We start from the raw sequence: 24,503 nt of genomic DNA on the forward strand, positions 1-24,503 counted from the left end.
AATGTTAGCTAAAAATGGTATTATGACAGAGTGTTAGGGAGCAGTACTTCTTTCATGTATAATCTTTTTCCATAGATGGAATTTGAATTTTTATTTTTCATCTGTCTTCGTGATTTACAGCATAGAGGTGGCCATACAGTTGCAACAATCAATGTCTATAGTTCTCTGGTCTTTAATTATGTAGTACAATTGGTTATAAATAAATTTTATTCTTTCCATAAATGATCCACTGGGTAGTAGTAGTAGTAGTAATATCACTTTTCGTTCTCTATCCATCTTTATATATTATTCAAGGTGTGTCCTCGATACCAGAATTTTTTTTGCATTCTCTGGTTGCTTTGGATAAAAAGTAATTGTTTTCTTATCATGTGCTTTGGTTTATATAAAGAATCAATTTAACCCAAAAACTTAAGCTATTAAGTGAAGATCACATTAATGATTTTATATTATATTTCACTAACATATTCCTCATATAAGAGTCCATTGGATTTGAAGAGTGGATAATGCACAAATCCACTCACTTGTACTAAGAAACTCCACTGTATTGAAATTTATTAATAGAATAGAAGCTGTGAACATCGAACTCGTGACAACTTGGTTATGGAGACTCTAATATCATATAACGAACCAATTCAACCTATAAACTTAAGCTAATAAGTGAAGGGCATATTAATGATTGTATATTATATTTATCTTACAATTTGTAATGAGATATATCTTTGCACAGTTGGGGTGGGCCTTTATCTCAAAATTGGTTAGATGAACAGTTGGTCTTGCAGAAACGGATACTCTCGCGAATGCTAGAGCTGGGGATGACTCCTGGTATACTTGCATAAAACATGTAGATCTGTTTTATGAGTTTCATTCTGTTTGATACTAAAAACCGAGATATTGAACACTGTTCTATATTATTTATCTGTAAATGTTTACAATATGGGAGAAGTGTTTTTCATTTAAAATGACTCAATTTATATTCTCACTCTCACAAAGAAGTGGAAACCCACACCGGTATATTTTTTTATCCACTCTCTCTCTTCCTTTATCTATTTCTTTTTTTCACTTAAAATGACACAACTTTACATCCTTTAAAATAATACACGCTTTTCCCTTACAATATATATACTAATGTTATTACAAATGTCAAGAGTTATTGGTACAAAAAAATCATCCGATACCAACAAAGGTATTTTTATGGGGGAAAATGGTTTTACAGCCTTAAAATTCTCTGCTACATTTTCTAAATTTACTCCTCTGATATTGCACTAGTTTTTATATTCTAGTGTTGCCAGCCTTCTCTGGGAATGTTCCAGCTGCTTTGACAAAGATATTTCCCTCGGCAAATATAACTAGACTTGGTGCCTGGTATTTCCCTTCTATTTTATATGATTGTTCATTTCTCAGGAAAGTCTTGTTTCAATGATACTTTTTTTCAATATTTATTGCATGAATTTGTATGACCTAGGTGAAGAATTCCAAACATGTGTACAATGTTTTTACAGTAATTGGCTTGTTTTGAATATTTTGCTCATGTTCCAGTTTAGAACCTCTTTTTGAGTTTCAAAGCTTCATCTCTCCATGTTTTTGTCATCTGAAGTGTTTCATTATAATTGCTTCCAGGTTCACTGTTGACGCTGATCCTCGCTGGTGCTGTACATACCTTCTTGATCCCTATGATACTCTATTTGTTGAAATTGGGGAAGCTTTTATCAGGAAACAAATCAAAGGTGTGTCTAATTTCTCTACTTTTACTTTCTTTCTGACAAGGATTGATGGCCTAGATGGGCCTCCAATTTGTATTTATGAGTGGAAAAGAGAGGCAGGGAAGGAAGGGGTAGTAATGGAAATGTGTTGGAGAAGCCGGTTAGGGGGGAAAGGGAGGAGTCTAAGAGAAATGATTGGCCGCAGGACATTGGAGAAGGGGGCGTGGAAAGGGTTGGGAGAGATGTGAATATGTGGGAAGGGGACGACTGAGGGGTTGCGGAATCTGTGAAGGAAATTCTGAGAGGCTTGTAAAGAAGGAGCAGGTGGATAAGGGAAAAATGGAGGTTGAGTTTGTAAAGAACCATTTTAACCCAAAAAGGAAAGTTAAGCCTTGGGACAGAGTAGCATCTAGCTTCTATGCGTTTTTCTTTTCTTTCCTTCATTATAGATGAAGGAGCAAGTGGATAAGGGAAAAAGGGAAGTTGAGTTTGTAAAGAATCATTTCAACCCAAAATCTTAAGCGGTTAGATGAGGCTACATTATTAGTTTTATATATCTTAACACGCCCCCTCACACGAGAGTCCATTGGACTTGAAGGGTGGACAATGCACAAGCTCACCTACCTGTGCGAAGAAAGAACACTAGAAAGAAAGTGGGGGGCGGTGAGGATCGAACCCGATACACCGAAGCTCTGATACCATGATAAGCGCCACTTCAACTCAAAACCTTAAGGCATTAGGTGAGGCTAAATTAATTATTTTATATTTCTCTAACACACCCCTCACGTAAGAGCCCTTTGGGCTTGATGCATGGATATGACATAAGCCCATTATTCGTCTACCTTGTGTTGCACAAGCCTATTTTTTTGGTATGCTTTGTGTTTTTCTTAATTCCACCTGAAAGTGGGGGCGGTGAGGATCGAACTCGCGACTTCGTGGTCACTGAAGCTCTGATACCATGTAAAGAACCAATTCACTTAAGCTTTTGGGTTGAAATGGTTCTTTACATGGTATCAGAGCTTCGGTGTATCGGGTTCGATTCTCACCTATGAAGCACCGACACTTCAAAAATCTTGACGTGTCGTGTCCGACACTTTCCGACACTCCCCGACACTCCAACACGCATTATAGAAATTCAAAAAAAGGTTCAAAAATTGCGTTGCGTTGAGTTTTTAGTTCCAACTATTAGATTCGTTGGATTACGATTACTATTTTATTAAGTTTAATATAAATATTTGGGATATCTTATGTTTCTTTACAAAATTGATGAATATTATAAGTTTAGTTTCGTTGTTTTGTTAAATTATTGAATATTAAATATAATATACATTACATAAATTAAAAATATCATTTAATATCAAAGGTGTCCTAACGTGTCGAAATCTAACATTTTTTAGAATTAACGTGTCGGAGTGTCGTGTCGTATCGTGTCACGTGTCCCGTGTCAGTATCGGTGCTACATAGATTCTCACTGCCCCCCACTTTCTTTCTAGTGGAATTTCTTTCTTCGCACAGCTAGGTGGGCCTGTGCATTGTCCTTCTTCGCATAGGTAGGTGGGCCTGTGCATTGTCCGCCCTTCAAGCCCAGTGGGGTCTCGTGTGAGGGGGCGTGTTAAGCTTTTGGGTTGAAATGGTTTTATATATCTTAACACGCCCCCTCACACGAGAGCCCACTGGGCTTGAAAGGCGGACAATGCACAGACCCACCTATCTGTGCGAAGAAAGAAATTCCACTAGAAAGAAAGTGGGGGGCGGTGAGGGTTGAACCCGGTACACCGAGGCTCTGATACCATGTAAAGAACCAATTCAACTCAAAAACTGAAATTGTTGGGTGAGGCTACATTAATGGTTTTATATATCTCAACAGAGTTTTAAGTTGGTGACATGATTATGCAGAATTGGGCCTATAATCTACCAGTCTTATATCACTTTCGTTTTTGCTTTTTTTTTTTTTTTTAGGTGAATGTTTTGATAAGAAAACTGCAAGTCTTTGAGTGATGGCCCTAATGTTTTTGTGTTTTTGCCCCTTCCTTTTCCCCCTCACTATCTATATCAATATTTTACATATTTTCTGTATTTTATTTTTATTTTTATTTTTATTTTATTTTTGTTTTACAGAATATGGGCACGTAACATACATTTACAACTGGTACATTCACTCATCCTCCATACTTTATTTTTATTTCTTAGAAGGTTTGGTTGCAAGTTGATGATCTTCCATATCAAACTATCATTCCATTTTGTTGTAAATATGGAAGATATTTGTTATTATTTTTTCCTTTATTGGCCAGATTATGTTTCCTTATTTCTTAGGATTTGAGTTTATTCCTTTAGGCCCATTAGTTTCTCTAATTGTAACCCTATGTACTTATGTTTTCACAATAGCAATAATATTTTACAAGTTTTTCTCTTTTCAAGTCATTTTTTTTCTCTTTCATGACATACACACATACTATATTGTACCTGGAGTGGAGTGAATTTGTATTCTTGATTACTCTTGGTTGCTGACGTATTATATCAATGACTGCAGTGACACGTTTAACGAAAACTCCCCACCTAAGAGTGATCCATCCTATATATCAGCTCTTGGAGCGGCAGTATATAAAGGCATTTCCGAAGGTGACAAGGACGCTGTGTGGTTAATGCAAGTATGCTTCAATTGACTCTGGATCTTTCGGTTTCCATTTTTATTCCTTTTATGCCATGAATTCTCTAAATTCATTTTCTCTCTTTATAAGCATCTCAATTTCTTAAGTTAGAAAGACCAGCTTGACGCTTCTGTTGTCTTCAACAATATCCTTCTTAATCATAGTCAGTCCAGATATCTTATTATAAATCCTGTTTGATGTGTTATATTCTATGTAAATTTCTTGTAAATCTTTTTTTTGTATTGAGTCATTTTCATTAATGAGGGAAATCACAGAAAAAAAAATGAGCGGATAAATAAATATAATTTAGTTAACCAGAAAATTTTGAGCTACATGATAAAGATAATGCATGCCTTAACTGGACAGTAATTCTGAGTCATGAATTATTTCATTCATTTATAATTTTCTTCACTCACAGTATTTCCCCCCCCCCCTACTTTCTCAATGTCGAATTGTATTTCCAGTCAGATGATTGTACCTATCTTTGTGTTTCTTCTGCTGTGGATGCTTTTTATCTTCTTGTTGCTTTGGAATATTTAAGAGTTACAAGTATCCTCTTTACCATTTCTTTTCATGAATATTTTGGTGCCATTTGCACTGTGATTTGTAGCTAACAAATATAAATGAATTTGCAGGGCTGGCTTTTCTACTCTGGTTCATCATTTTGGAAGCCACCTCAAATGAAAGTATTAAATTCAAAAACAAACCAGATATCTTCAGTCTTCTTGAGTTTTATTTTTTATTTTTTATTTTTGAGCCACCAGTACATCATGGCATCATATAGAGATCCTGTCCATTTTGTCAAAATTATATATGTTGTGATGTCTCCTCTGATTTAGGGGAAGATATTGCGATATGTTCTCTGATTTAGGGAGATATTGTTTGCAGTTATTCCCTCTTTATTTTCTGTTTATTCTCCTGTGTTTTACTTCACTGTATATTGTAGATTCCTTTTCTTATTTACATTAGTCAACTACCATTAATTAGGTACTGATCTGTCACCTTAATTATGGCAGAATGAATAGTGTACATCTTGTATATATATATAGGAAGCTTGCCTGCAAGGAATGCAAAACAGTTTCTGTTTAAAACCTTTATCATCCATGCCTAGTACTGTATTTACATTCTGGTCTATATGGATGACATTATAATTAGAGGGAGTTGACTCCTCTCTCTCATCCAACAACTAATTTCCAGACTTCACTTTACGTTTGTTCTTAAACAGCTGGATACCCTTGACTATGATTTTATGTTGACTCTATCCATTAAGATTCTTTGTTTTGCATCTTCTGTCTTGTAGCAATCTACGTGGTAACGCCGTTTAATGCAAATTCTGCTTCTTCGCATTGATTTTTTTAACTATGCATGATATTATTTGCAGGCACTTTTACATTCTGTTCCATTCGGAAAGATGATTGTTCTTGATCTATTTGCTGATGTAAAACCAATATGGAAAGCTTCCTTTCAGTTTTATGGTACTCCTTATATCTGGTAATTATCTCTTTGGTAGCTCTTGGTACTAGTTTCTCTCCACAAATGTGATATTCTAAACAACAATTATGCTATATCAATCTTACTCTGCTTCAGGTGCATGCTACATAATTTTGGTGGTAATATTGAAATGTATGGTACTTTGGATGCAATTTCTTCAGGGCCTGTTGATGCTCGTGTCAGTGCAAACTCAACAATGGTACTGCCAGTATTTCTTGTATCACATATGAACATATTGCCAATTATGATATTGACAATATTTACGATTTTCTATTTGTTGGAAGCCTAAATGACACAAGCAATGCCGATAAAACCTATTGATGCACTTGAGTCACCATAAGTTATTATAATTGCATACGTTTTAGTTTTAAGGCCTTTTATAATTTTAATAATTGCAGACGTTTCAGTTTGCATGACTTTATGTTTGGTTTATGGCTATTTCCGTTTTGTATTAGTTTTAAGACCATTGATGGTCCTTTATTGTCAGTTACTTTTTGTATTGCCTGATTAAAAGGCTTGTTAGAAGGATGTGAAAGGAAGACTTTTGATGATTGAAGAACGATAATATAGCAGAAAACTTCTGCATTTTCCTGAAAGCCTACTTTCCATATAATTTTGCATCATTTGGTATTAGAGCTCAGGTTGCCTCAAAGATGGCTGAGCAGGAAAATCGTGGAGGTCGAGGTCGTGGTCGTGGACGAAGAGGTCGTGGCGGCAGAGGACGCGGTCAACCTACCGATGACGATTATTATACTGATGCGAGAGATGCTGAAATTGAGGAAAAGGACAGACGGATCCAAGAACTCGAACAACTGCTTGCAGAGGCACAGTTGCACGGGTCAGAAGGGAGACACGAATCTGAACTGTCATCTCCAGAGGAAGAGGAGGAAGAAAATCCATTTTGGAACCGCGAAAGACCAAGGAGAGGTCGAACCGGTGATCAACCCTTCACATCTAATTTTGGGATGAAGATCGAGATTCCAGAATTTGAGAGATCTACTCACCCTGATGTATTCATCGACTGGTTACACACCGTTGAGAGGGTTTTTGATTTAAAAAACCTCACAGATGAGCAAAAGGTGAAATTAGTAGCAATCAAATTGAGGAAGCATGCCTCAATCTGGTGGGAACATGTCAAGAAACAAAGAATCAGAGACAGAAAGTCTAAAATTCAAAGATGGGACAAGATGAAGAAATTGTTGCAGCACAAATTTTTGCCTGCTCAATACAGACAAGAGGCCTTTATTGAGTATCACAATTTCAGGCAACGTGATCTTACGGTGGAACAATACACCACTGAATTTGATCGTCTTCGAATGCGTTGTGACATGGTCGAAGAAGATGAACAAGTGATTGCTCGATATCTAGGTGGATTGCGGGATGAAATTTCTGATGTTGTGTACTTACAACAGTATTGGTCTTATGAAGATGTGTGCAACTGTCCTTGAAGGTGGAAGGACAATGTAAAAGAAAGGGTGACCGTTCGAAGTTTCAATCAAGATTTCCTAGAAAGGAATTCGAAGCTAAATCAGTGAGTTCATCAGCAACTTCACCTGCGGAAAGGGGTTCTACGCCTCAAAAAAGTATTCCCAACAAGGAAGGGTCAAGTAAAGGAAGTAGTGCAGGGAAGAGATGTTTCAAGTGCCAAGGAATTGGACACTTTGCTGCAGATTGTCCAAATAAACAGATTGTGACGTTTGCAGATGCTCCTATTTTTTATGAAGAACCAATCTATGACAATGTAGATGAACAAGAAGAAACAGAACCTGAAGAGGTAGAAATTGTCTATGCTGATACTGGAGAATCACTAGTCACTCGAAGAGTCTTGAATGAGGATTTGGTGAATAATGAAACTTGGCTTCGACATACCATTTTCCACACCAAGTGCACCAGCAGGGGAAAAACATGCAGTGTGATTATAGACGGAGGGAGTTGTGAAAACATTGTTTCTACTACTATGGTAGAAAAATTGGGGCTAAAAATAGAAGCACACCCACAACCTTATAAGCTATCTTGGTTAAAAAAAGGAAATGAGGTGAGGGTAACCAAAAGATGCCTCGTGTGTTTTTCAATTGGGAAAAAATATTCAGATGAGGTATGGTGCGATGTCGTTCCTATGGATGCTTGTCACATTTTATTAGGTAGGCCATGGCAATTTGATAGGAAGGCAAAACATGATGGTTTCAAAAATACTTACACCTTCAAAAGGGATGGTCACCTTATTAAACTAGCACCTTCAGATTGGAGGAAGGAAGCAAAGAATGCTTTGTTGTCCAAGTCAGAAATTTTAGAACTGGCAAACTACCACCTGAAGAAGTTGACGTCAATAAAGATGGCGCAGATTCGAGGGCGAATCTTTTCGTAGCAGGGGAGGATGATGCACTTGAGTCACCATAAGTTATTATAATTGCATACGTTTTAGTTTTAAGGCCTTTTATAATTTTAATAATTGCAGACGTTTCAGTTTGCATGACTTTATGTTTGGTTTATGGCTATTTCCGTTTTGTATTAGTTTTAAGACCATTGATGGTCCTTTATTGTCAGTTACTTTTTGTATTGCCTGATTAAAAGGCTTGTTAGAAGGATGTGAAAGGAAGACTTTTGATGATTGAAGAACGATAATATAGCAGAAAACTTCTGCATTTTCCTGAAAGCCTACTTTCCATATAATTTTGCATCATTTGGTATTAGAGCTCAGGTTGCCTCAAAGATGGCTGAGCAGGAAAATCGTGGAGGTCGAGGTCGTGGTCGTGGACGAAGAGGTCGTGGCGGCAGAGGACGCGGTCAACCTACCGATGACGATTATTATACTGATGCGAGAGATGCTGAAATTGAGGAAAAGGACAGACGGATCCAAGAACTCGAACAACTGCTTGCAGAGGCACAGTTGCACGGGTCAGAAGGGAGACACGAATCTGAACTGTCATCTCCAGAGGAAGAGGAGGAAGAAAATCCATTTTGGAACCGCGAAAGACCAAGGAGAGGTCGAACCGGTGATCAACCCTTCACATCTAATTTTGGGATGAAGATCGAGATTCCAGAATTTGAGAGATCTACTCACCCTGATGTATTCATCGACTGGTTACACACCGTTGAGAGGGTTTTTGATTTAAAAAACCTCACAGATGAGCAAAAGGTGAAATTAGTAGCAATCAAATTGAGGAAGCATGCCTCAATCTGGTGGGAACATGTCAAGAAACAAAGAATCAGAGACAGAAAGTCTAAAATTCAAAGATGGGACAAGATGAAGAAATTGTTGCAGCACAAATTTTTGCCTGCTCAATACAGACAAGAGGCCTTTATTGAGTATCACAATTTCAGGCAACGTGATCTTACGGTGGAACAATACACCACTGAATTTGATCGTCTTCGAATGCGTTGTGACATGGTCGAAGAAGATGAACAAGTGATTGCTCGATATCTAGGTGGATTGCGGGATGAAATTTCTGATGTTGTGTACTTACAACAGTATTGGTCTTATGAAGATGTGTGCAACTGTCCTTGAAGGTGGAAGGACAATGTAAAAGAAAGGGTGACCGTTCGAAGTTTCAATCAAGATTTCCTAGAAAGGAATTCGAAGCTAAATCAGTGAGTTCATCAGCAACTTCACCTGCGGAAAGGGGTTCTACGCCTCAAAAAAGTATTCCCAACAAGGAAGGGTCAAGTAAAGGAAGTAGTGCAGGGAAGAGATGTTTCAAGTGCCAAGGAATTGGACACTTTGCTGCAGATTGTCCAAATAAACAGATTGTGACGTTTGCAGATGCTCCTATTTTTTATGAAGAACCAATCTATGACAATGTAGATGAACAAGAAGAAACAGAACCTGAAGAGGTAGAAATTGTCTATGCTGATACTGGAGAATCACTAGTCACTCGAAGAGTCTTGAATGAGGATTTGGTGAATAATGAAACTTGGCTTCGACATACCATTTTCCACACCAAGTGCACCAGCAGGGGAAAAACATGCAGTGTGATTATAGACGGAGGGAGTTGTGAAAACATTGTTTCTACTACTATGGTAGAAAAATTGGGGCTAAAAATAGAAGCACACCCACAACCTTATAAGCTATCTTGGTTAAAAAAAGGAAATGAGGTGAGGGTAACCAAAAGATGCCTCGTGTGTTTTTCAATTGGGAAAAAATATTCAGATGAGGTATGGTGCGATGTCGTTCCTATGGATGCTTGTCACATTTTATTAGGTAGGCCATGGCAATTTGATAGGAAGGCAAAACATGATGGTTTCAAAAATACTTACACCTTCAAAAGGGATGGTCACCTTATTAAACTAGCACCTTCAGATTGGAGGAAGGAAGCAAAGAATGCTTTGTTGTCCAAGTCAGAAATTTTAGAACTGGCAAACTACCACCTGAAGAAGTTGACGTCAATAAAGATGGCGCAGATTCGAGGGCGAATCTTTTCGTAGCAGGGGAGGATGATGCACTTGAGTCACCATAAGTTATTATAATTGCATACGTTTTAGTTTTAAGGCCTTTTATAATTTTAATAATTGCAGACGTTTCAGTTTGCATGACTTTATGTTTGGTTTATGGCTATTTCCGTTTTGTATTAGTTTTAAGACCATTGATGGTCCTTTATTGTCAGTTACTTTTTGTATTGCCTGATTAAAAGGCTTGTTAGAAGGATGTGAAAGGAAGACTTTTGATGATTGAAGAACGATAATATAGCAGAAAACTTCTGCATTTTCCTGAAAGCCTACTTTCCATATAATTTTGCATCATTTGGTATTAGAGCTCAGGTTGCCTCAAAGATGGCTGAGCAGGAAAATCGTGGAGGTCGAGGTCGTGGTCGTGGACGAAGAGGTCGTGGCGGCAGAGGACGCGGTCAACCTACCGATGACGATTATTATACTGATGCGAGAGATGCTGAAATTGAGGAAAAGGACAGACGGATCCAAGAACTCGAACAACTGCTTGCAGAGGCACAGTTGCACGGGTCAGAAGGGAGACACGAATCTGAACTGTCATCTCCAGAGGAAGAGGAGGAAGAAAATCCATTTTGGAACCGCGAAAGACCAAGGAGAGGTCGAACCGGTGATCAACCCTTCACATCTAATTTTGGGATGAAGATCGAGATTCCAGAATTTGAGAGATCTACTCACCCTGATGTATTCATCGACTGGTTACACACCGTTGAGAGGGTTTTTGATTTAAAAAACCTCACAGATGAGCAAAAGGTGAAATTAGTAGCAATCAAATTGAGGAAGCATGCCTCAATCTGGTGGGAACATGTCAAGAAACAAAGAATCAGAGACAGAAAGTCTAAAATTCAAAGATGGGACAAGATGAAGAAATTGTTGCAGCACAAATTTTTGCCTGCTCAATACAGACAAGAGGCCTTTATTGAGTATCACAATTTCAGGCAACGTGATCTTACGGTGGAACAATACACCACTGAATTTGATCGTCTTCGAATGCGTTGTGACATGGTCGAAGAAGATGAACAAGTGATTGCTCGATATCTAGGTGGATTGCGGGATGAAATTTCTGATGTTGTGTACTTACAACAGTATTGGTCTTATGAAGATGTGTGCAACTGTCCTTGAAGGTGGAAGGACAATGTAAAAGAAAGGGTGACCGTTCGAAGTTTCAATCAAGATTTCCTAGAAAGGAATTCGAAGCTAAATCAGTGAGTTCATCAGCAACTTCACCTGCGGAAAGGGGTTCTACGCCTCAAAAAAGTATTCCCAACAAGGAAGGGTCAAGTAAAGGAAGTAGTGCAGGGAAGAGATGTTTCAAGTGCCAAGGAATTGGACACTTTGCTGCAGATTGTCCAAATAAACAGATTGTGACGTTTGCAGATGCTCCTATTTTTTATGAAGAACCAATCTATGACAATGTAGATGAACAAGAAGAAACAGAACCTGAAGAGGTAGAAATTGTCTATGCTGATACTGGAGAATCACTAGTCACTCGAAGAGTCTTGAATGAGGATTTGGTGAATAATGAAACTTGGCTTCGACATACCATTTTCCACACCAAGTGCACCAGCAGGGGAAAAACATGCAGTGTGATTATAGACGGAGGGAGTTGTGAAAACATTGTTTCTACTACTATGGTAGAAAAATTGGGGCTAAAAATAGAAGCACACCCACAACCTTATAAGCTATCTTGGTTAAAAAAAGGAAATGAGGTGAGGGTAACCAAAAGATGCCTCGTGTGTTTTTCAATTGGGAAAAAATATTCAGATGAGGTATGGTGCGATGTCGTTCCTATGGATGCTTGTCACATTTTATTAGGTAGGCCATGGCAATTTGATAGGAAGGCAAAACATGATGGTTTCAAAAATACTTACACCTTCAAAAGGGATGGTCACCTTATTAAACTAGCACCTTCAGATTGGAGGAAGGAAGCAAAGAATGCTTTGTTGTCCAAGTCAGAAATTTTAGAACTGGCAAACTACCACCTGAAGAAGTTGACGTCAATAAAGATGGCGCAGATTCGAGGGCGAATCTTTTCGTAGCAGGGGAGGATGATGCACTTGAGTCACCATAAGTTATTATAATTGCATACGTTTTAGTTTTAAGGCCTTTTATAATTTTAATACTTGCAGACGTTTCAGTTTGCATGACTTTATGTTTGGTTTATGGCTATTTCCGTTTTGTATTAGTTTTAAGACCATTGATGGTCCTTTATTGTCAGTTACTTTTTGTATTGCCTGATTAAAAGGCTTGTTAGAAGGATGTGAAAGGAAGACTTTTGATGATTGAAGAACGTTAATATAGCAGAAAACTTCTGCATTTTCCTGAAAGCCTACTTTCCATATAATTTTGCATCACCTATTTTCATTGTGATTTCATGTGCATATCTCATGGCTTTTGTATTATCTATGCTTCATTTCATTGGCATAAAATATCTTCAGATTTGAAGCTGAAAATTATTTAGTAATTATTTTTCTTTATTTATTGTTACTACATTCTGAATTTTAAACTTGTGTGATTAAATCTTTATGCAGATAGGTGTTGGTATGTGTATGGAAGGAATAGAGCAGAATCCTGTTGTTCATGAGCTGATGTCTGAAATGGCTTTTCGTGATGAGAAAGTTCAAGTTCATGTAATGTAGCTCCTAAGCTCTCTACTTAGAGTACAAACAGTGTCTTCCCATTGGTTGTGTTATACGCGGTATAGATATAATGCTAATATATAAAAGTAGTTGAAATATGGATGTCAAAAAGGGTACTATCTTCAGTATACTTAATCTTCTTGCATTGAAATCCAGTTTAAAAATTGTTTTTAGTGATGAACTAGATCACGTTAGGGAAAATCGGAACAGTGGTAAAGCTGTTCCTTTGTGACTGAAAGGTCACAGGTTCGAATCCGAGGAATAGTCTCATTGTAATTATTTACAAGGGTGAGACTATATATAATGATTGTCCTCACCCCACACAGTGTAGCTGTGTTGCCTCAGCACAGCTAGTAGTTAGTACTTAGTAGTAGAAACGTCTAGCTACATAGCATACTCAGTTAGAGTCTGGTATTCAAAGCAAGTAGTAATACTCTAATATATTCACCAAGCACATCACTTTGTGTTGTCTCCCGAACAACATCTGCGTCTGCGTAACCTAATATATTTGAGTCTAATATCATGTGAATAAACGTAGTAGATCCCTCTTACTCTTATCTCCTATTTTCCCATATCTTTGATTTTATTTTTCCATTGTCCTCTTACTATATGTATGTGTATGGGTGTGAATCAGGCTAATCATTTCATTAAGGTTGTGTTTATGCACATTTGATGACATATTCGATATGATGTGTTGAAGTACTGTTGTTTATATATGATTGAACCTTTTGTAAGTGGGTTGAACTTTATTTCTCTTGCAGGAATGGCTCAAGAGTTATTCCCATAGACGATATGGTAAAGCAGTTCATCAAGTTGAGGCAGCTTGGGAAATTCTTTATCATACAGTTTACAATTGTACTGACGGAATTGCTGTATGTATTCTAGTCTTTGATTTCGGCTTAAGATCATCTCGTAATATCCTAATATTGTATCTTAGGATATTTTAAAATATCTTAGTTGATCTCTAGGAATGGTTTCAGTTGAAAAGAGAGATAGTGTTACTGATAAAATTGTATATTACATCTGTACAATTGCTCTCTATTTAAAGAGAATAAATAACCTAATGGGCTAAGCCCAAAGAAGATTCTAGAATGAAAATAAATAAACAAATATTATTATTTACAACACTCCCCCTCAAGCTGAGGAATAAATATTTATCATTCCCAGTTTGCTAGTAAGCTCTTGAAACCTTTCTGATGGAAGTCCTTTTGTTAGAATATCAGCTAACTGACGTCCAGAAGGGATGTATGGAGTGGTGATCAACCCGCTATCAAGCTTCTCTTTGATAAAATGTGCTTAGTCCGATCATGTTGAACTGGATTATGAGCTATACAAATGGCGAACTTATTATCACAAAACAACTTCATAGGTCCTTCACATCTTATTTTAAGATCACCAAGTATAATTCTCATCCACAATAATTCACAAACGCCTTGAGCTATAGCTCGAAATTCAGCCTCAGCACTCGATCTGGCAACCACGTCCTGCTTCTTACTCCTCCATGTCACTAGGTTACCACAAAGAAACATACAATAACCAGTGGTAGATCGACGATCAGTTACAGATCCAACATAATCAGCATCGGTATAAACTTCTAAAGAGAGATTGCCATTACGCAGGAACAACAGTCCTTTACCAGGAGTGCCTTTAAGATATTGAAGAATTCTCTCTACTGCCTGCATGTGTTTTTCTTTTGGATTATGCATGAACTGACTTACAATACTGACAACGTAAGCAATATCTGGTCTAGTATGAGCCAAATATATCAGTCTCCCAACTAACCGCTGATATTGTCCTTTATCAACTGGAGGATTCTCCTCTTCATAACACATTTTGTGATTCTGCTCAATAGGAGTACTAAAGGGTTTACACCCATGTTTTCCGGCTTCTTTAAGAAGATCAAGGACATATTTCCTCTGGTTGATAAAAATTCCTTCCTTTGAATGAGCTACCTCTATCCCTAGGAAATATTTCAATCTCCCAAGATCTTTAATTTCAAATTCAGAGGCTAGCCGTGCTTGTAGAAAATGTTTCTCAGCAATATCATCACCTGTTATAATAATATCATCAACATATACAAGGAGTACAGTTAGCTTCCCATTTTGGGAGTGCTTGAAGAATAGTATGTGATCTCCTTGATTCTGTTTATATCCTAAGGCCAGCATAACCTTAGTAAATCTCCCAAACCAGGCACGAGGAGACTGTTTCAATCCATACAAGGCCTTTTTTAACCTGCAAACTTTATTTCCTCCATCCATAGAGCCAAAGCCAGGTGGGATTTCCATGTAGACTTCTTCTAACTCACCATTAAGGAAAACATTCTTCACATCAAATTGATTCATATCCTTGTTGTAATGGGCAGCAAGGGACAACAAAGCTCTCACAGTATTCATCTTTGCAACTGGGGCAAAAGTTTCTTCATAATCAATGTCATAAGTCTGAGTGTAACCCTTGGCAACTAACCGAGCCTTATATCTCTCAAGAATCACCAAAATTATATTTCAAGGCATAAACCCATCTGCTCCCCACTGCTTTCTTTCTATCAGGTCTATCAACAACCTCCCATATTTTATTTTTCTCCAAGGCATTCATCTCATCTTGCATGGGTCGAGCCCAATTCTCATCTTTTAATGCTTCCTGTACTGATTTTGGGATTGAGATAGAATCTAGTGCTGAAATAAAGCTTTTGTGCTACACAGAAAGGTTAGTAGAAGAGACAAAATGAGAGATAGGGTGTTGGGTACAAGATCTTTTCCCTTTTCTTAGGGCAATAGATAAGTCATCAAAGGTACTGGGTAAGCTATCAGAAGCAATAGGCAAATCATTAGATGCAACAATATTAGGTTCAGAAATAGGAGAAGTAATAATATTAGAATCAGAAACAAGAGATTCAGGACTTACCATTGGTTCAGACGATTGAGGTTGCTGGTGAAGTAGTGTGGGCTGCTTTCTCCTGTGATATACCAACTCAGGTGTCACAATCCTCCATATTTTCGGTGTATCAAATGAGTCAGACACAAAAGAATCAAAAACAGGAGGAAGAGGTGTAGGAGAAGGCATGGAAGGTCCAGACTCAAAGATAGAAGGTGATGAATCTACCGAAGAACTGCTCTCCCCCTGAAGATGAGGACTTGGGAAAAAGGACTCAGATTCATGAAATGTGACATCCATTGAGACAAAGAATTTCCGACTAGCAGGATGATAACACTTGTAACCTTTCTTATCAGAGGCATAACCAAGGAAGATACATTTCAGAGCCCTAGGATCCAACTTACTGCGAAGATGTTTATGACGTGGACAAAGACAACACACCCAAAGACAAAGCTCTGATACCAAGTGGACAAAGAACAAAGAAATTCCATTTGAAAGAAAGTGGGGGCGGCGAGGATCGAACCTGAGACATGAGGCTTTAATACCACTTGAAAAGAACCTTGGGATACACCACCCCAAAAGCTAGCTCAAAGGGTGGGAGTGTCCAAGGCTTTATAAACTCCACATTAGTTGCTCACACAACTAATGTGGAACTATATATCTCAACAATTTCCAAATTTCATTATATTTCCAAATTTGTTTCCTTATTTAGTTATGATTAATCATCTTATTGTATTAGTGGGCTTGGGCTAATAGTACCTTGTTAGTAGCTGCCCCCTATTAGGAAGGTGTATGTGAAAGGGACTGTTGGTAATTGTGATGACCATGTAAATGTTATTTTGTTGATTATATAAATAGGTAGTCAGAATTATGTCATTACGGTAATAAGGATAGTTGGGATGTTTATATTTATTCCGTATTTATCATTTTTTTGGTTATGTTATTGATGGGCCCATAATAAATAATCCAAGCCCATTACTATCTTGGAATTAGTATATATAGAAGTTTAAGGTGATGTTTCTGTTATGCATGTATTCAATTCTGGTTCAGTGGGAAAATTGAGAGATCTCTAGGTAACTCTTGAGCCTAGGTATTTGGTTTGAGGGGGAGTTGAGGTTTCTCAGGGTTTATTTTTTGCATATTAGTGTATGAAAAAGAGGCATGGCCTCCATTATCTCTATAATTTCAGTGTTATTTTTCTGGTTCCATCAATTTGGTATCAGAGCACTTCCGATCTAGGGGTGTTTCTGGTCCAGATCTGGAAAAAAAAAGGAAAACAGTGTGAACAGAATGAAGAGGAGCTTGGATCGATTGGAAGCAAGCATGGACCGAGTGGAAGAAGGAATGAATCGGGTTGAAGATGTTGTTCATCAACTTCAGAAAGCAATGTGGACGTTAATAGAGCGCATCGATCCTTGTTTTGCAGAAGAAAAAAAAGCGAGAATCAAAGAAACAAAAGTTGAAAAAAAAGAAACGAAACAGAAAAAAGAATTGGAGAAGAAAAAGAAGATCAAGAAAAGGAAGCAGAAAAAAAGAACAAATCGAAGAAGCAATCAGAGAAGGAAAAAAAGAAAACACCGAAAAAAAAGAAAAAAAGAAAAACAAGCAGAAACACATGCAGAAGAAGCAGATCAAGAATCAGAAGAAGAAGATGACGCCAAAGCTAAAAACGCAGAAGAACGATCAGAACGAATGTAGCAGATCGACAAAAATGAAGTTAAAGCAGCAGAAGAAGAGAAAGCAGAATCAAACAAAGAAAAAGAAGAAATGAGAAAAGACGAAGAAGATCAAGACAGAGATGAGGAGTGTGAGGCGGAAGCAAGGGAGAACTTTGAGGTGTTATCTGCTCCGTTGAGACACACAGATGACGAGGTGGTGGCAGCATGAACGGTCGAAGGGAGGGGACTCACGCAAAGATGTGCTTGCGCGCAGTGGCAAATTTGGAAAGAAGGAAGATGTGGGTGCAAATGGTGGAGGAACGTGAAGTGGTGCTGAAGAGGTGGGGAGGTGGAACAGGTTGGAGCTGGTCAGAAAGGGTTGAATCACGATCTGGGCTAGGGGGAAAGAGTAGGGTTGGCCTCAACCCAATTAACCATACGCCCAATATTTCTGTGAATCAGAATAGTGATGATGGAGCGGTGGGTTCGGGCTCTCAAAATGGATCTTATTCAGTTCAACGAGGGCTTACTAATGATGGGTCCAACAATAGAGGAAATGGGCCCTACTCTTTCATAACAAGGCCCAATAATTTAATTCATGTACAGGTGCTAGTGTTGAGGGACCTAGGCGAACAGCAGGGGACGACGAACGAGAATGAGAGGAGAGGGGTACGATTTCGCCGCTCGTCACCGGAAGAAAGGTCGGAACGCCGACCACGCAACCTGTGCGATGCTCCATACTCGCCAAATCAGAATATGTGTTTCAAAATATACCAATAGATTACCGCATGGGTAGAAGAGCAAACTTATTGGATAGCTTTTCGATTTCTCATTTTGGGATTTGAGTTGAAGCTCTATTCTGTCCATGATTATTGCATGGTATACTGGTATATTTATGTTGTGTTGATCAAGTTCGCAGAGAAGAAATGTCTCCGGTTGACAATGAGCAGTAGTGCTGCTAAAAAGAAGGCAAAGAAAAATAGGGATTCTTTAACGGACACGAGAATGGATTATCAGATCCGATTAGTTGTCTTGTTTCTTCAGAGTCAAATATACCTAGCTGAAGGGATAAGCATCATGTATGCTGCTTTGAGAATTGAGCACAGAATTATTCCATCAATATCTCATAATGGGCTGAGCTGGACATGGTGTAAAGGCCTGGAGAGGGTTTATGCAGAGCTTAGTTGCTGCTTACTTAAAGAGGAAGTTCAGCTCAAACAGCCTTCTAGATTCACTGATGTGTTGCATCAAGTCAATGAGGGAAATTGGTCAAGATGTTTTAAACAATGGGATCTGGGTGGATGTCCTCTCACATTACCCATCCTCTTTCTTCACCTTGAGGAGAAGGTGAATTTTGAAGGAGGAGTATTGATGGGCCTATAATAAATAATCCAAGCCCATTACTATCTTAGAATTAGTATATATAGAAGTTTAGGGTGATGTTTCTGTTATGCATGTATTCAAATCTGGTTCAGTAGGAAAATTGAGAGATCTCTAGGGAACTGTTGAGCCTAGGTATTTGGTTTGAGGGGGAGTTGAGGTTTCTTGGGGTTTATTTTTTGCATATTAGTGTATGAAAAAAAGGCATGGCCTCCATTATCTCTATAATTTCAGTGTTATTTTTCTGGTTCCATCAGTTATCCAGACCTTGTTGTGTAGTTGAGACACCCAGATTTCACCAAAATCTCTCATTTCCTCCAGTTAAAAGTTCCAGATGGAACCATGAAGTTGAAGTTGTTGTTTGGGTAACCCGTAAGCGGTTGATTGGCATTTTTTGGGGTGGTTGGTGTGTCATCCATAAGACTATACTGGGTTTTCATCTTCCATGATGAAGAACCAGCTCTTGATACCATAAGATCAGAGTTTGGGGAACTTATTTCCTCAGTTTTATTCATATGATCAAAGATACATTACATAGCAAAGACATGCAGAAAAAGGAAACAAACTTTGCAATTCCTACAATTAACTAGGAATCCCCCCCTCCCCCCTCCCCCAAAAGAAAAAGAAAAAAAGAAGGAATAGTTTTCCACAATCCTTCTAATTTTGAGATGTTGTGATTCTCGTAATATTTTGGGATTGCTTTCCAACATTATCGCATCAAAACCTTTTGCTGGAGCGTGGGGTGTTGAGGAGATGTAAGGTCTTGATTGTGATGGCCATTCTTGGGAAAGCCAAAATTACCTATCGCATCAAAACCTTTTGCTGGAGCGTGGGGTGTTGAGGAGATGTTAGGTCTTGATTGTGATGGCCATTCTTGGGTAAGCCAAAATTACCTTTTGAGTTTGAACTGACTGTGTGCATGTGGGGGTGGAGGAAGATCTTAGGGCCATAATAGCTAGGGAATAGAGATTTCATTAATGTAGTTTTACACCCATTATGGATGGGACTTGTGAATTTTGAGGAGGGAAGTAGCCCGCGAGAAGTATTTCTTTTCTAGATAATTATTCTTAGTATTACTCTTTGTCCAAGACTCCAAGTTGCATGATTTCCCTTTGTTTTTTCCATAGCTGTAAAACAATTATAATATATATAATTTTGAAAAACGAAAGAGTAGCCCACTTTGTAACACCCCGTAGTACTCCGGTTGTTAATATACATGATGTTTAGCGTATTATAAAAATATGAGTTAACTTTTTCCAAAACATTTTGTTAAAACATTTTCAAAAGTGTTCACATAAGATATTGCATGAGTGTAAATTCTAGAACATACATCTACGAACTAATCCCTTAGCCATTATTAGTGGCCATTGACAAACCGGATATGACAATAAGTGTCATTCCTGCTAGAGTCTCACGGACAGCATAATGGCTATTTAATGAATATTTCGGAGATAAGAATCTCACTCAAAAACATAATCTTGATAGACACAATTTATGTAATCATACATCTCACAAGTCCCACACGGATTGTGATCCCCTCAGTGGGTCAATACATACATAAAGGCTCCATGCCCAAAACTAAAACATCAACTACATCATGTATATATCCTCAACACATGCATCTAAATAAATACATAGCAAATACATAATTTTCCATCAGCTCATCAAATACAAGTCATGAGCATTATTACACAATTACCATTGGCACCCCGCTAGCCACGTGTCTGGTCCTTGCCCATGGAGGGCTCACCACTATGGTAGGTACCTGAAATGATATCCCCAAGAAGGGGTGAGATAACAACAATCTCAGTAAGCTCAAGGTTCATAGAAAATCCTCTATTCCCTTGAACTCACTTCCTACATGACAAGTCAGATATAAAACATATATATAATCATACAACATAAACATAGCATCATATCTGATCCTGGTTAGCTATTCCAGGACTCGAACCTCGAATAGCCAACATCCTGACATGTCCAACATGCCCAGTGTGAAATAACCCCCAGAGTCCAGTCATAGGCAGTCTACACACAATATCTGAAGAGCATGAAATAACTCAAGGGAATGACCCAAGAGCCTACATACCCACTCACTAGCCAGGAACCTCATAACATACATCATCAGTGCATCATAACATAATGAATCATATAATCTCTATATGAATGTGAATTAATGCACATGTACAACATAACTCATACTATCATACAATGCAACCATAATGCCCGCCATCATGGTAGAGTCACAAGAGAAGAGGAACATCCTAAACAAAGAGCTTACCTCAGAGAGCTATACTCAAGCCCACTTGCCAAGGCAAGTACGTATGTTCCAACTCAATGTCCTCACAAACAAGTATCTCTAGGCACACCTAGAGAAAGAATCATACATATACATTAATAACATATTAATTAGTCATGTAAATATACAAGACTTAGCCATTTATTGATTCCATTTCCTTTTTACATACTTATATGCCAATAATATGCCCAACACAAGTCTAGACCATTAATTTCATAATTACATGTTTTAGTTCATAAAGAAGTGTTATCTTACAACACAATCAACTATGTGATTTAAGCACTTCAATCATCTTAGAATTAAATTCTAAGGCAACTAAGATAACTTGGATTATTTTCCACACATCCTAGCCATACACATCCTTCATGACCGTGACATACATTAGGTACACAAGGTGTTCATTATGTTATCTATGTCCACAATAACTCATTAGATACTTAGTCCATCAATGAACCCTTTCAGGTTAAGGCCTTTTCCACTTAACTTACAACTAATCAAGACATTTATCATCACTGCATGTCATTCATAAAGTTGAAAAAAGAGATGGTCTTATTGATAAAATTATGTATTACATCTGTACAATTGCTCTCTATTTAAAGAGACTAAATAACCTAATGGGCTAAGCCCAAAGCAGATTCTAGAATGAAAATAAATAAACAAATACTATTATTTACAACACTCCCCCTCAAGCTGAGGAATATATATTTATCATTCTCAGCTTGCTAGTAAGCTCTTGAAACCTTTCTGAGGGAAGTCACTTTGTTAGAATATCAGCTAATTGACGTCCATAAGGGATGTATGGAGTGGTGATCAACCCGCTATCAAGCTTCTCTTTGATAAAATGGCGGTCGACTTCAATGTGCTTAGTCCGATCATGTTGAACTGGATTATGAGCTATACAAATGACGAACATATTATCACAAAATAACTTCATAGGTCCTTCACATCTTATTTTAAGATCACCAAGTATAATTCTCAATCACAATAGTTCACAAACGCCTTGAGCCATAGCTCGAAATTCAGTCTCAGCACTGGATCTGGCAACCACGTCCTGCTTCTTACTCCTCCATGTCACTAGGTTACCACAAAGAAACATACAATAACCAGTTGTAGATCGACGATCAGTTATGGATCCAGCATAATCAGCATTAGTATAAACTTCTAAAGAGAGATTGACATTTCGCCGGAACAACAGTCCTTTACCACGAGTGCCTTTAAGATATTGAAGAATTCTCTTCACTGCCTGCATGTGTTTTTCTTTTGGATTATGCATGAACTGACTTACAATACTGACAGCATAAGCAAGATCTGGTCTAGTATGAGCCAACTATATCAGTCTCCCAACTAACCGCTGATATTGTCCTTTATCAACTGGAGGACTCTCCTCTTCATAACCCATCTTGTGATTCTGTTCAATAGGAGTACTAGAGGGTTTACACCCAAGTTTTCCCGCTTCTTTAAGAAGATCAAAGACATATTTTCTCTGGCTGATAAAAATTCCTTCCTTTGAATGAGCTACCTCTATCCCTAGGAAATATTTCAATCTCCCAAGATCTTTAATTTCAAACTCAGAGGCTAGCCGTGCTTGTAGAAAATGTTTCTCAGCAATATCATCACCTATTATAATAATATCATCAACATATACAAGGAGTACACTTAGCTTCCCATTTTGGGAGTGCTTGAAGAATAGTGTGTGATCTCCTTGACTCTGTTTATATCCTAAGGTCAGCATAACCTTAGTAAATCTCCCAAACTAGGCACAAGGAGACTGTTTCAAACCATACAAAGCCTTTCTTAACCTGCAAACTTTATTTCCTCCATCCATAGAGTCAAAGCCAGGTGAGATTTCCATGTAGACTTCTTCTTCTAACTCACCATTAAGGAAAGCATTCTTCACATCAAATTGATTCATATCCCAGTTGTAATGGGCAGCAAGGGACAACAAAGCTCTCACAGTATTCATCTTTGCAACTGGGGCAAAAGTTTCTTCATAATCAATGTCATAAGTCTGAGTGTAACCCTTGGCAACTAACCGAGCCTTATATCTCTCAAGAGTACCATCAGAATTATATTTCAAGGCATAAACCCATCTGCACCCTACTGCTTTCTTTCTATCAGGTCTATCAACAACCTCTCATGTTTTATTTTTCTCCAAGGCATTCATCTCATCTTGCATGGCTCGAGCCCAATTCTCATCTTTTAATGCTTCATGTACTGATTTGGGATTGAGATAGAATCTAGTGCTGAAATAAAGCTTTTGTGCTGCACAGAAAGGTTAGTAGAAGAGACAAAATGAGAGATAGGGTGTTGGGTACAAGATCTTTTCCCTTTTCTTAAGGCAATAGGTAAGTCATCAGAGGTACTGGGTAAGCTATCAGAAGCAACGGTTAAGTCATTAGATGCAACAATATTAGGTTCAGAAACAGGAGAATAATAATATTAGAATCAGAAACAAGAGATTCAAGACTTACCAGTGGTTCAGACGATTGAGGTTGCTGGTGAAGTAGTGTGGGCTGCTTTCTCCTTTGATATACCAACTCAGGTGTCACAATCCTCCGTATTTTCGATGTATCAGATAGGTCAGACACAAAAGAATCAGAAACAGGAGTAAGAGGTGTAGGAGAAGGCATGGAAGGTCCAGACTCAAAGATAGAAGGTGATGAATCTACTGAAGAACTGCTCTCCCCCTTAAGATGAGGACTTGGGAAAAATGACTCAGATTCATGAAATGTGACATCCATTGAGACAGAATTTTCGACTAGTAGGATGATAACGCTTGTAGCCTTTCTTATCAGAGGCATAACCAAGGAAGATACATTTGAGAGCCCTAGGATCCAACTTACTGCGAAGATGTTTATGAACGTGGACAAAGACAACACACCCAAACACTCGTAGCTGAAGACTCTGCATAGAGGGAACAGAGGGAAAGAATGAAGTTATTGAGTGAATATGACTTACATTGTCAAGGACCCAAGAGGGCAAGCGGTTGATTAAGAAAGCTGCAGTAAGAATGGCATCTTCCCAGTAGCATTTGGGTACATGATTCTGAAAAAGTAAGGCACGAGCAACTTCAATAAGATGACGATTCTTTCTCTCAGCAACTCCATTTTGTTGAGGGGTGTCCACACAAGTAAGTTCATGAATCATGCCCTGATCTTGGATGAATTTGGAAAGACACTGATTGACATATTCAGTACCATTGTCAGACCTTAGTCTTTTAATTCTTTTTCCAAATTGGGTCTCAATCATTTTATAAAATCGAAAGAATATCTGTGGTACCTCAAATTTTTCATGCATTAAATAAACCCAGGTTACACGAGTGCAATCATCAATGAAAGAAACAAACCATTTATTACCAGAAGCATGAGGAACTTTAGAAA

At 38.0% G+C, this 24,503-nt stretch overlaps 1 protein-coding gene across 1 annotated transcript in view; it reads left to right on the forward strand.

Annotated features, from left to right (window-relative positions):
• LOC133288766 (alpha-N-acetylglucosaminidase-like) overlaps positions 1-24,503 on the forward strand; it is a 49,188-nt gene that overhangs the window by 17,359 nt on the left and 7,326 nt on the right. Inside the window, exons 6-15 of the mRNA XM_061486576.1 lie at positions 728-822; positions 1,281-1,362; positions 1,618-1,724; positions 3,819-3,849; positions 4,231-4,348; positions 4,984-5,034; positions 5,730-5,839; positions 5,936-6,038; positions 12,811-12,909; positions 13,680-13,790. Coding sequence (XP_061342560.1) covers positions 728-822; positions 1,281-1,362; positions 1,618-1,724; positions 3,819-3,849; positions 4,231-4,348; positions 4,984-5,034; positions 5,730-5,839; positions 5,936-6,038; positions 12,811-12,909; positions 13,680-13,790 — 907 coding nt within the window. The remainder of the gene's footprint in view (positions 1-727; positions 823-1,280; positions 1,363-1,617; positions 1,725-3,818; positions 3,850-4,230; positions 4,349-4,983; positions 5,035-5,729; positions 5,840-5,935; positions 6,039-12,810; positions 12,910-13,679; positions 13,791-24,503) is intronic.

The sequence above is a fragment of the Gastrolobium bilobum genome, unplaced genomic scaffold, assembly GCF_033153095.1.
Source record: "Gastrolobium bilobum isolate Gb01-03AN ecotype WA unplaced genomic scaffold, APGP_CSIRO_Gbil_v1 utg38219, whole genome shotgun sequence".
Classification (NCBI taxonomy): domain Eukaryota; kingdom Viridiplantae; phylum Streptophyta; class Magnoliopsida; order Fabales; family Fabaceae; genus Gastrolobium; species Gastrolobium bilobum.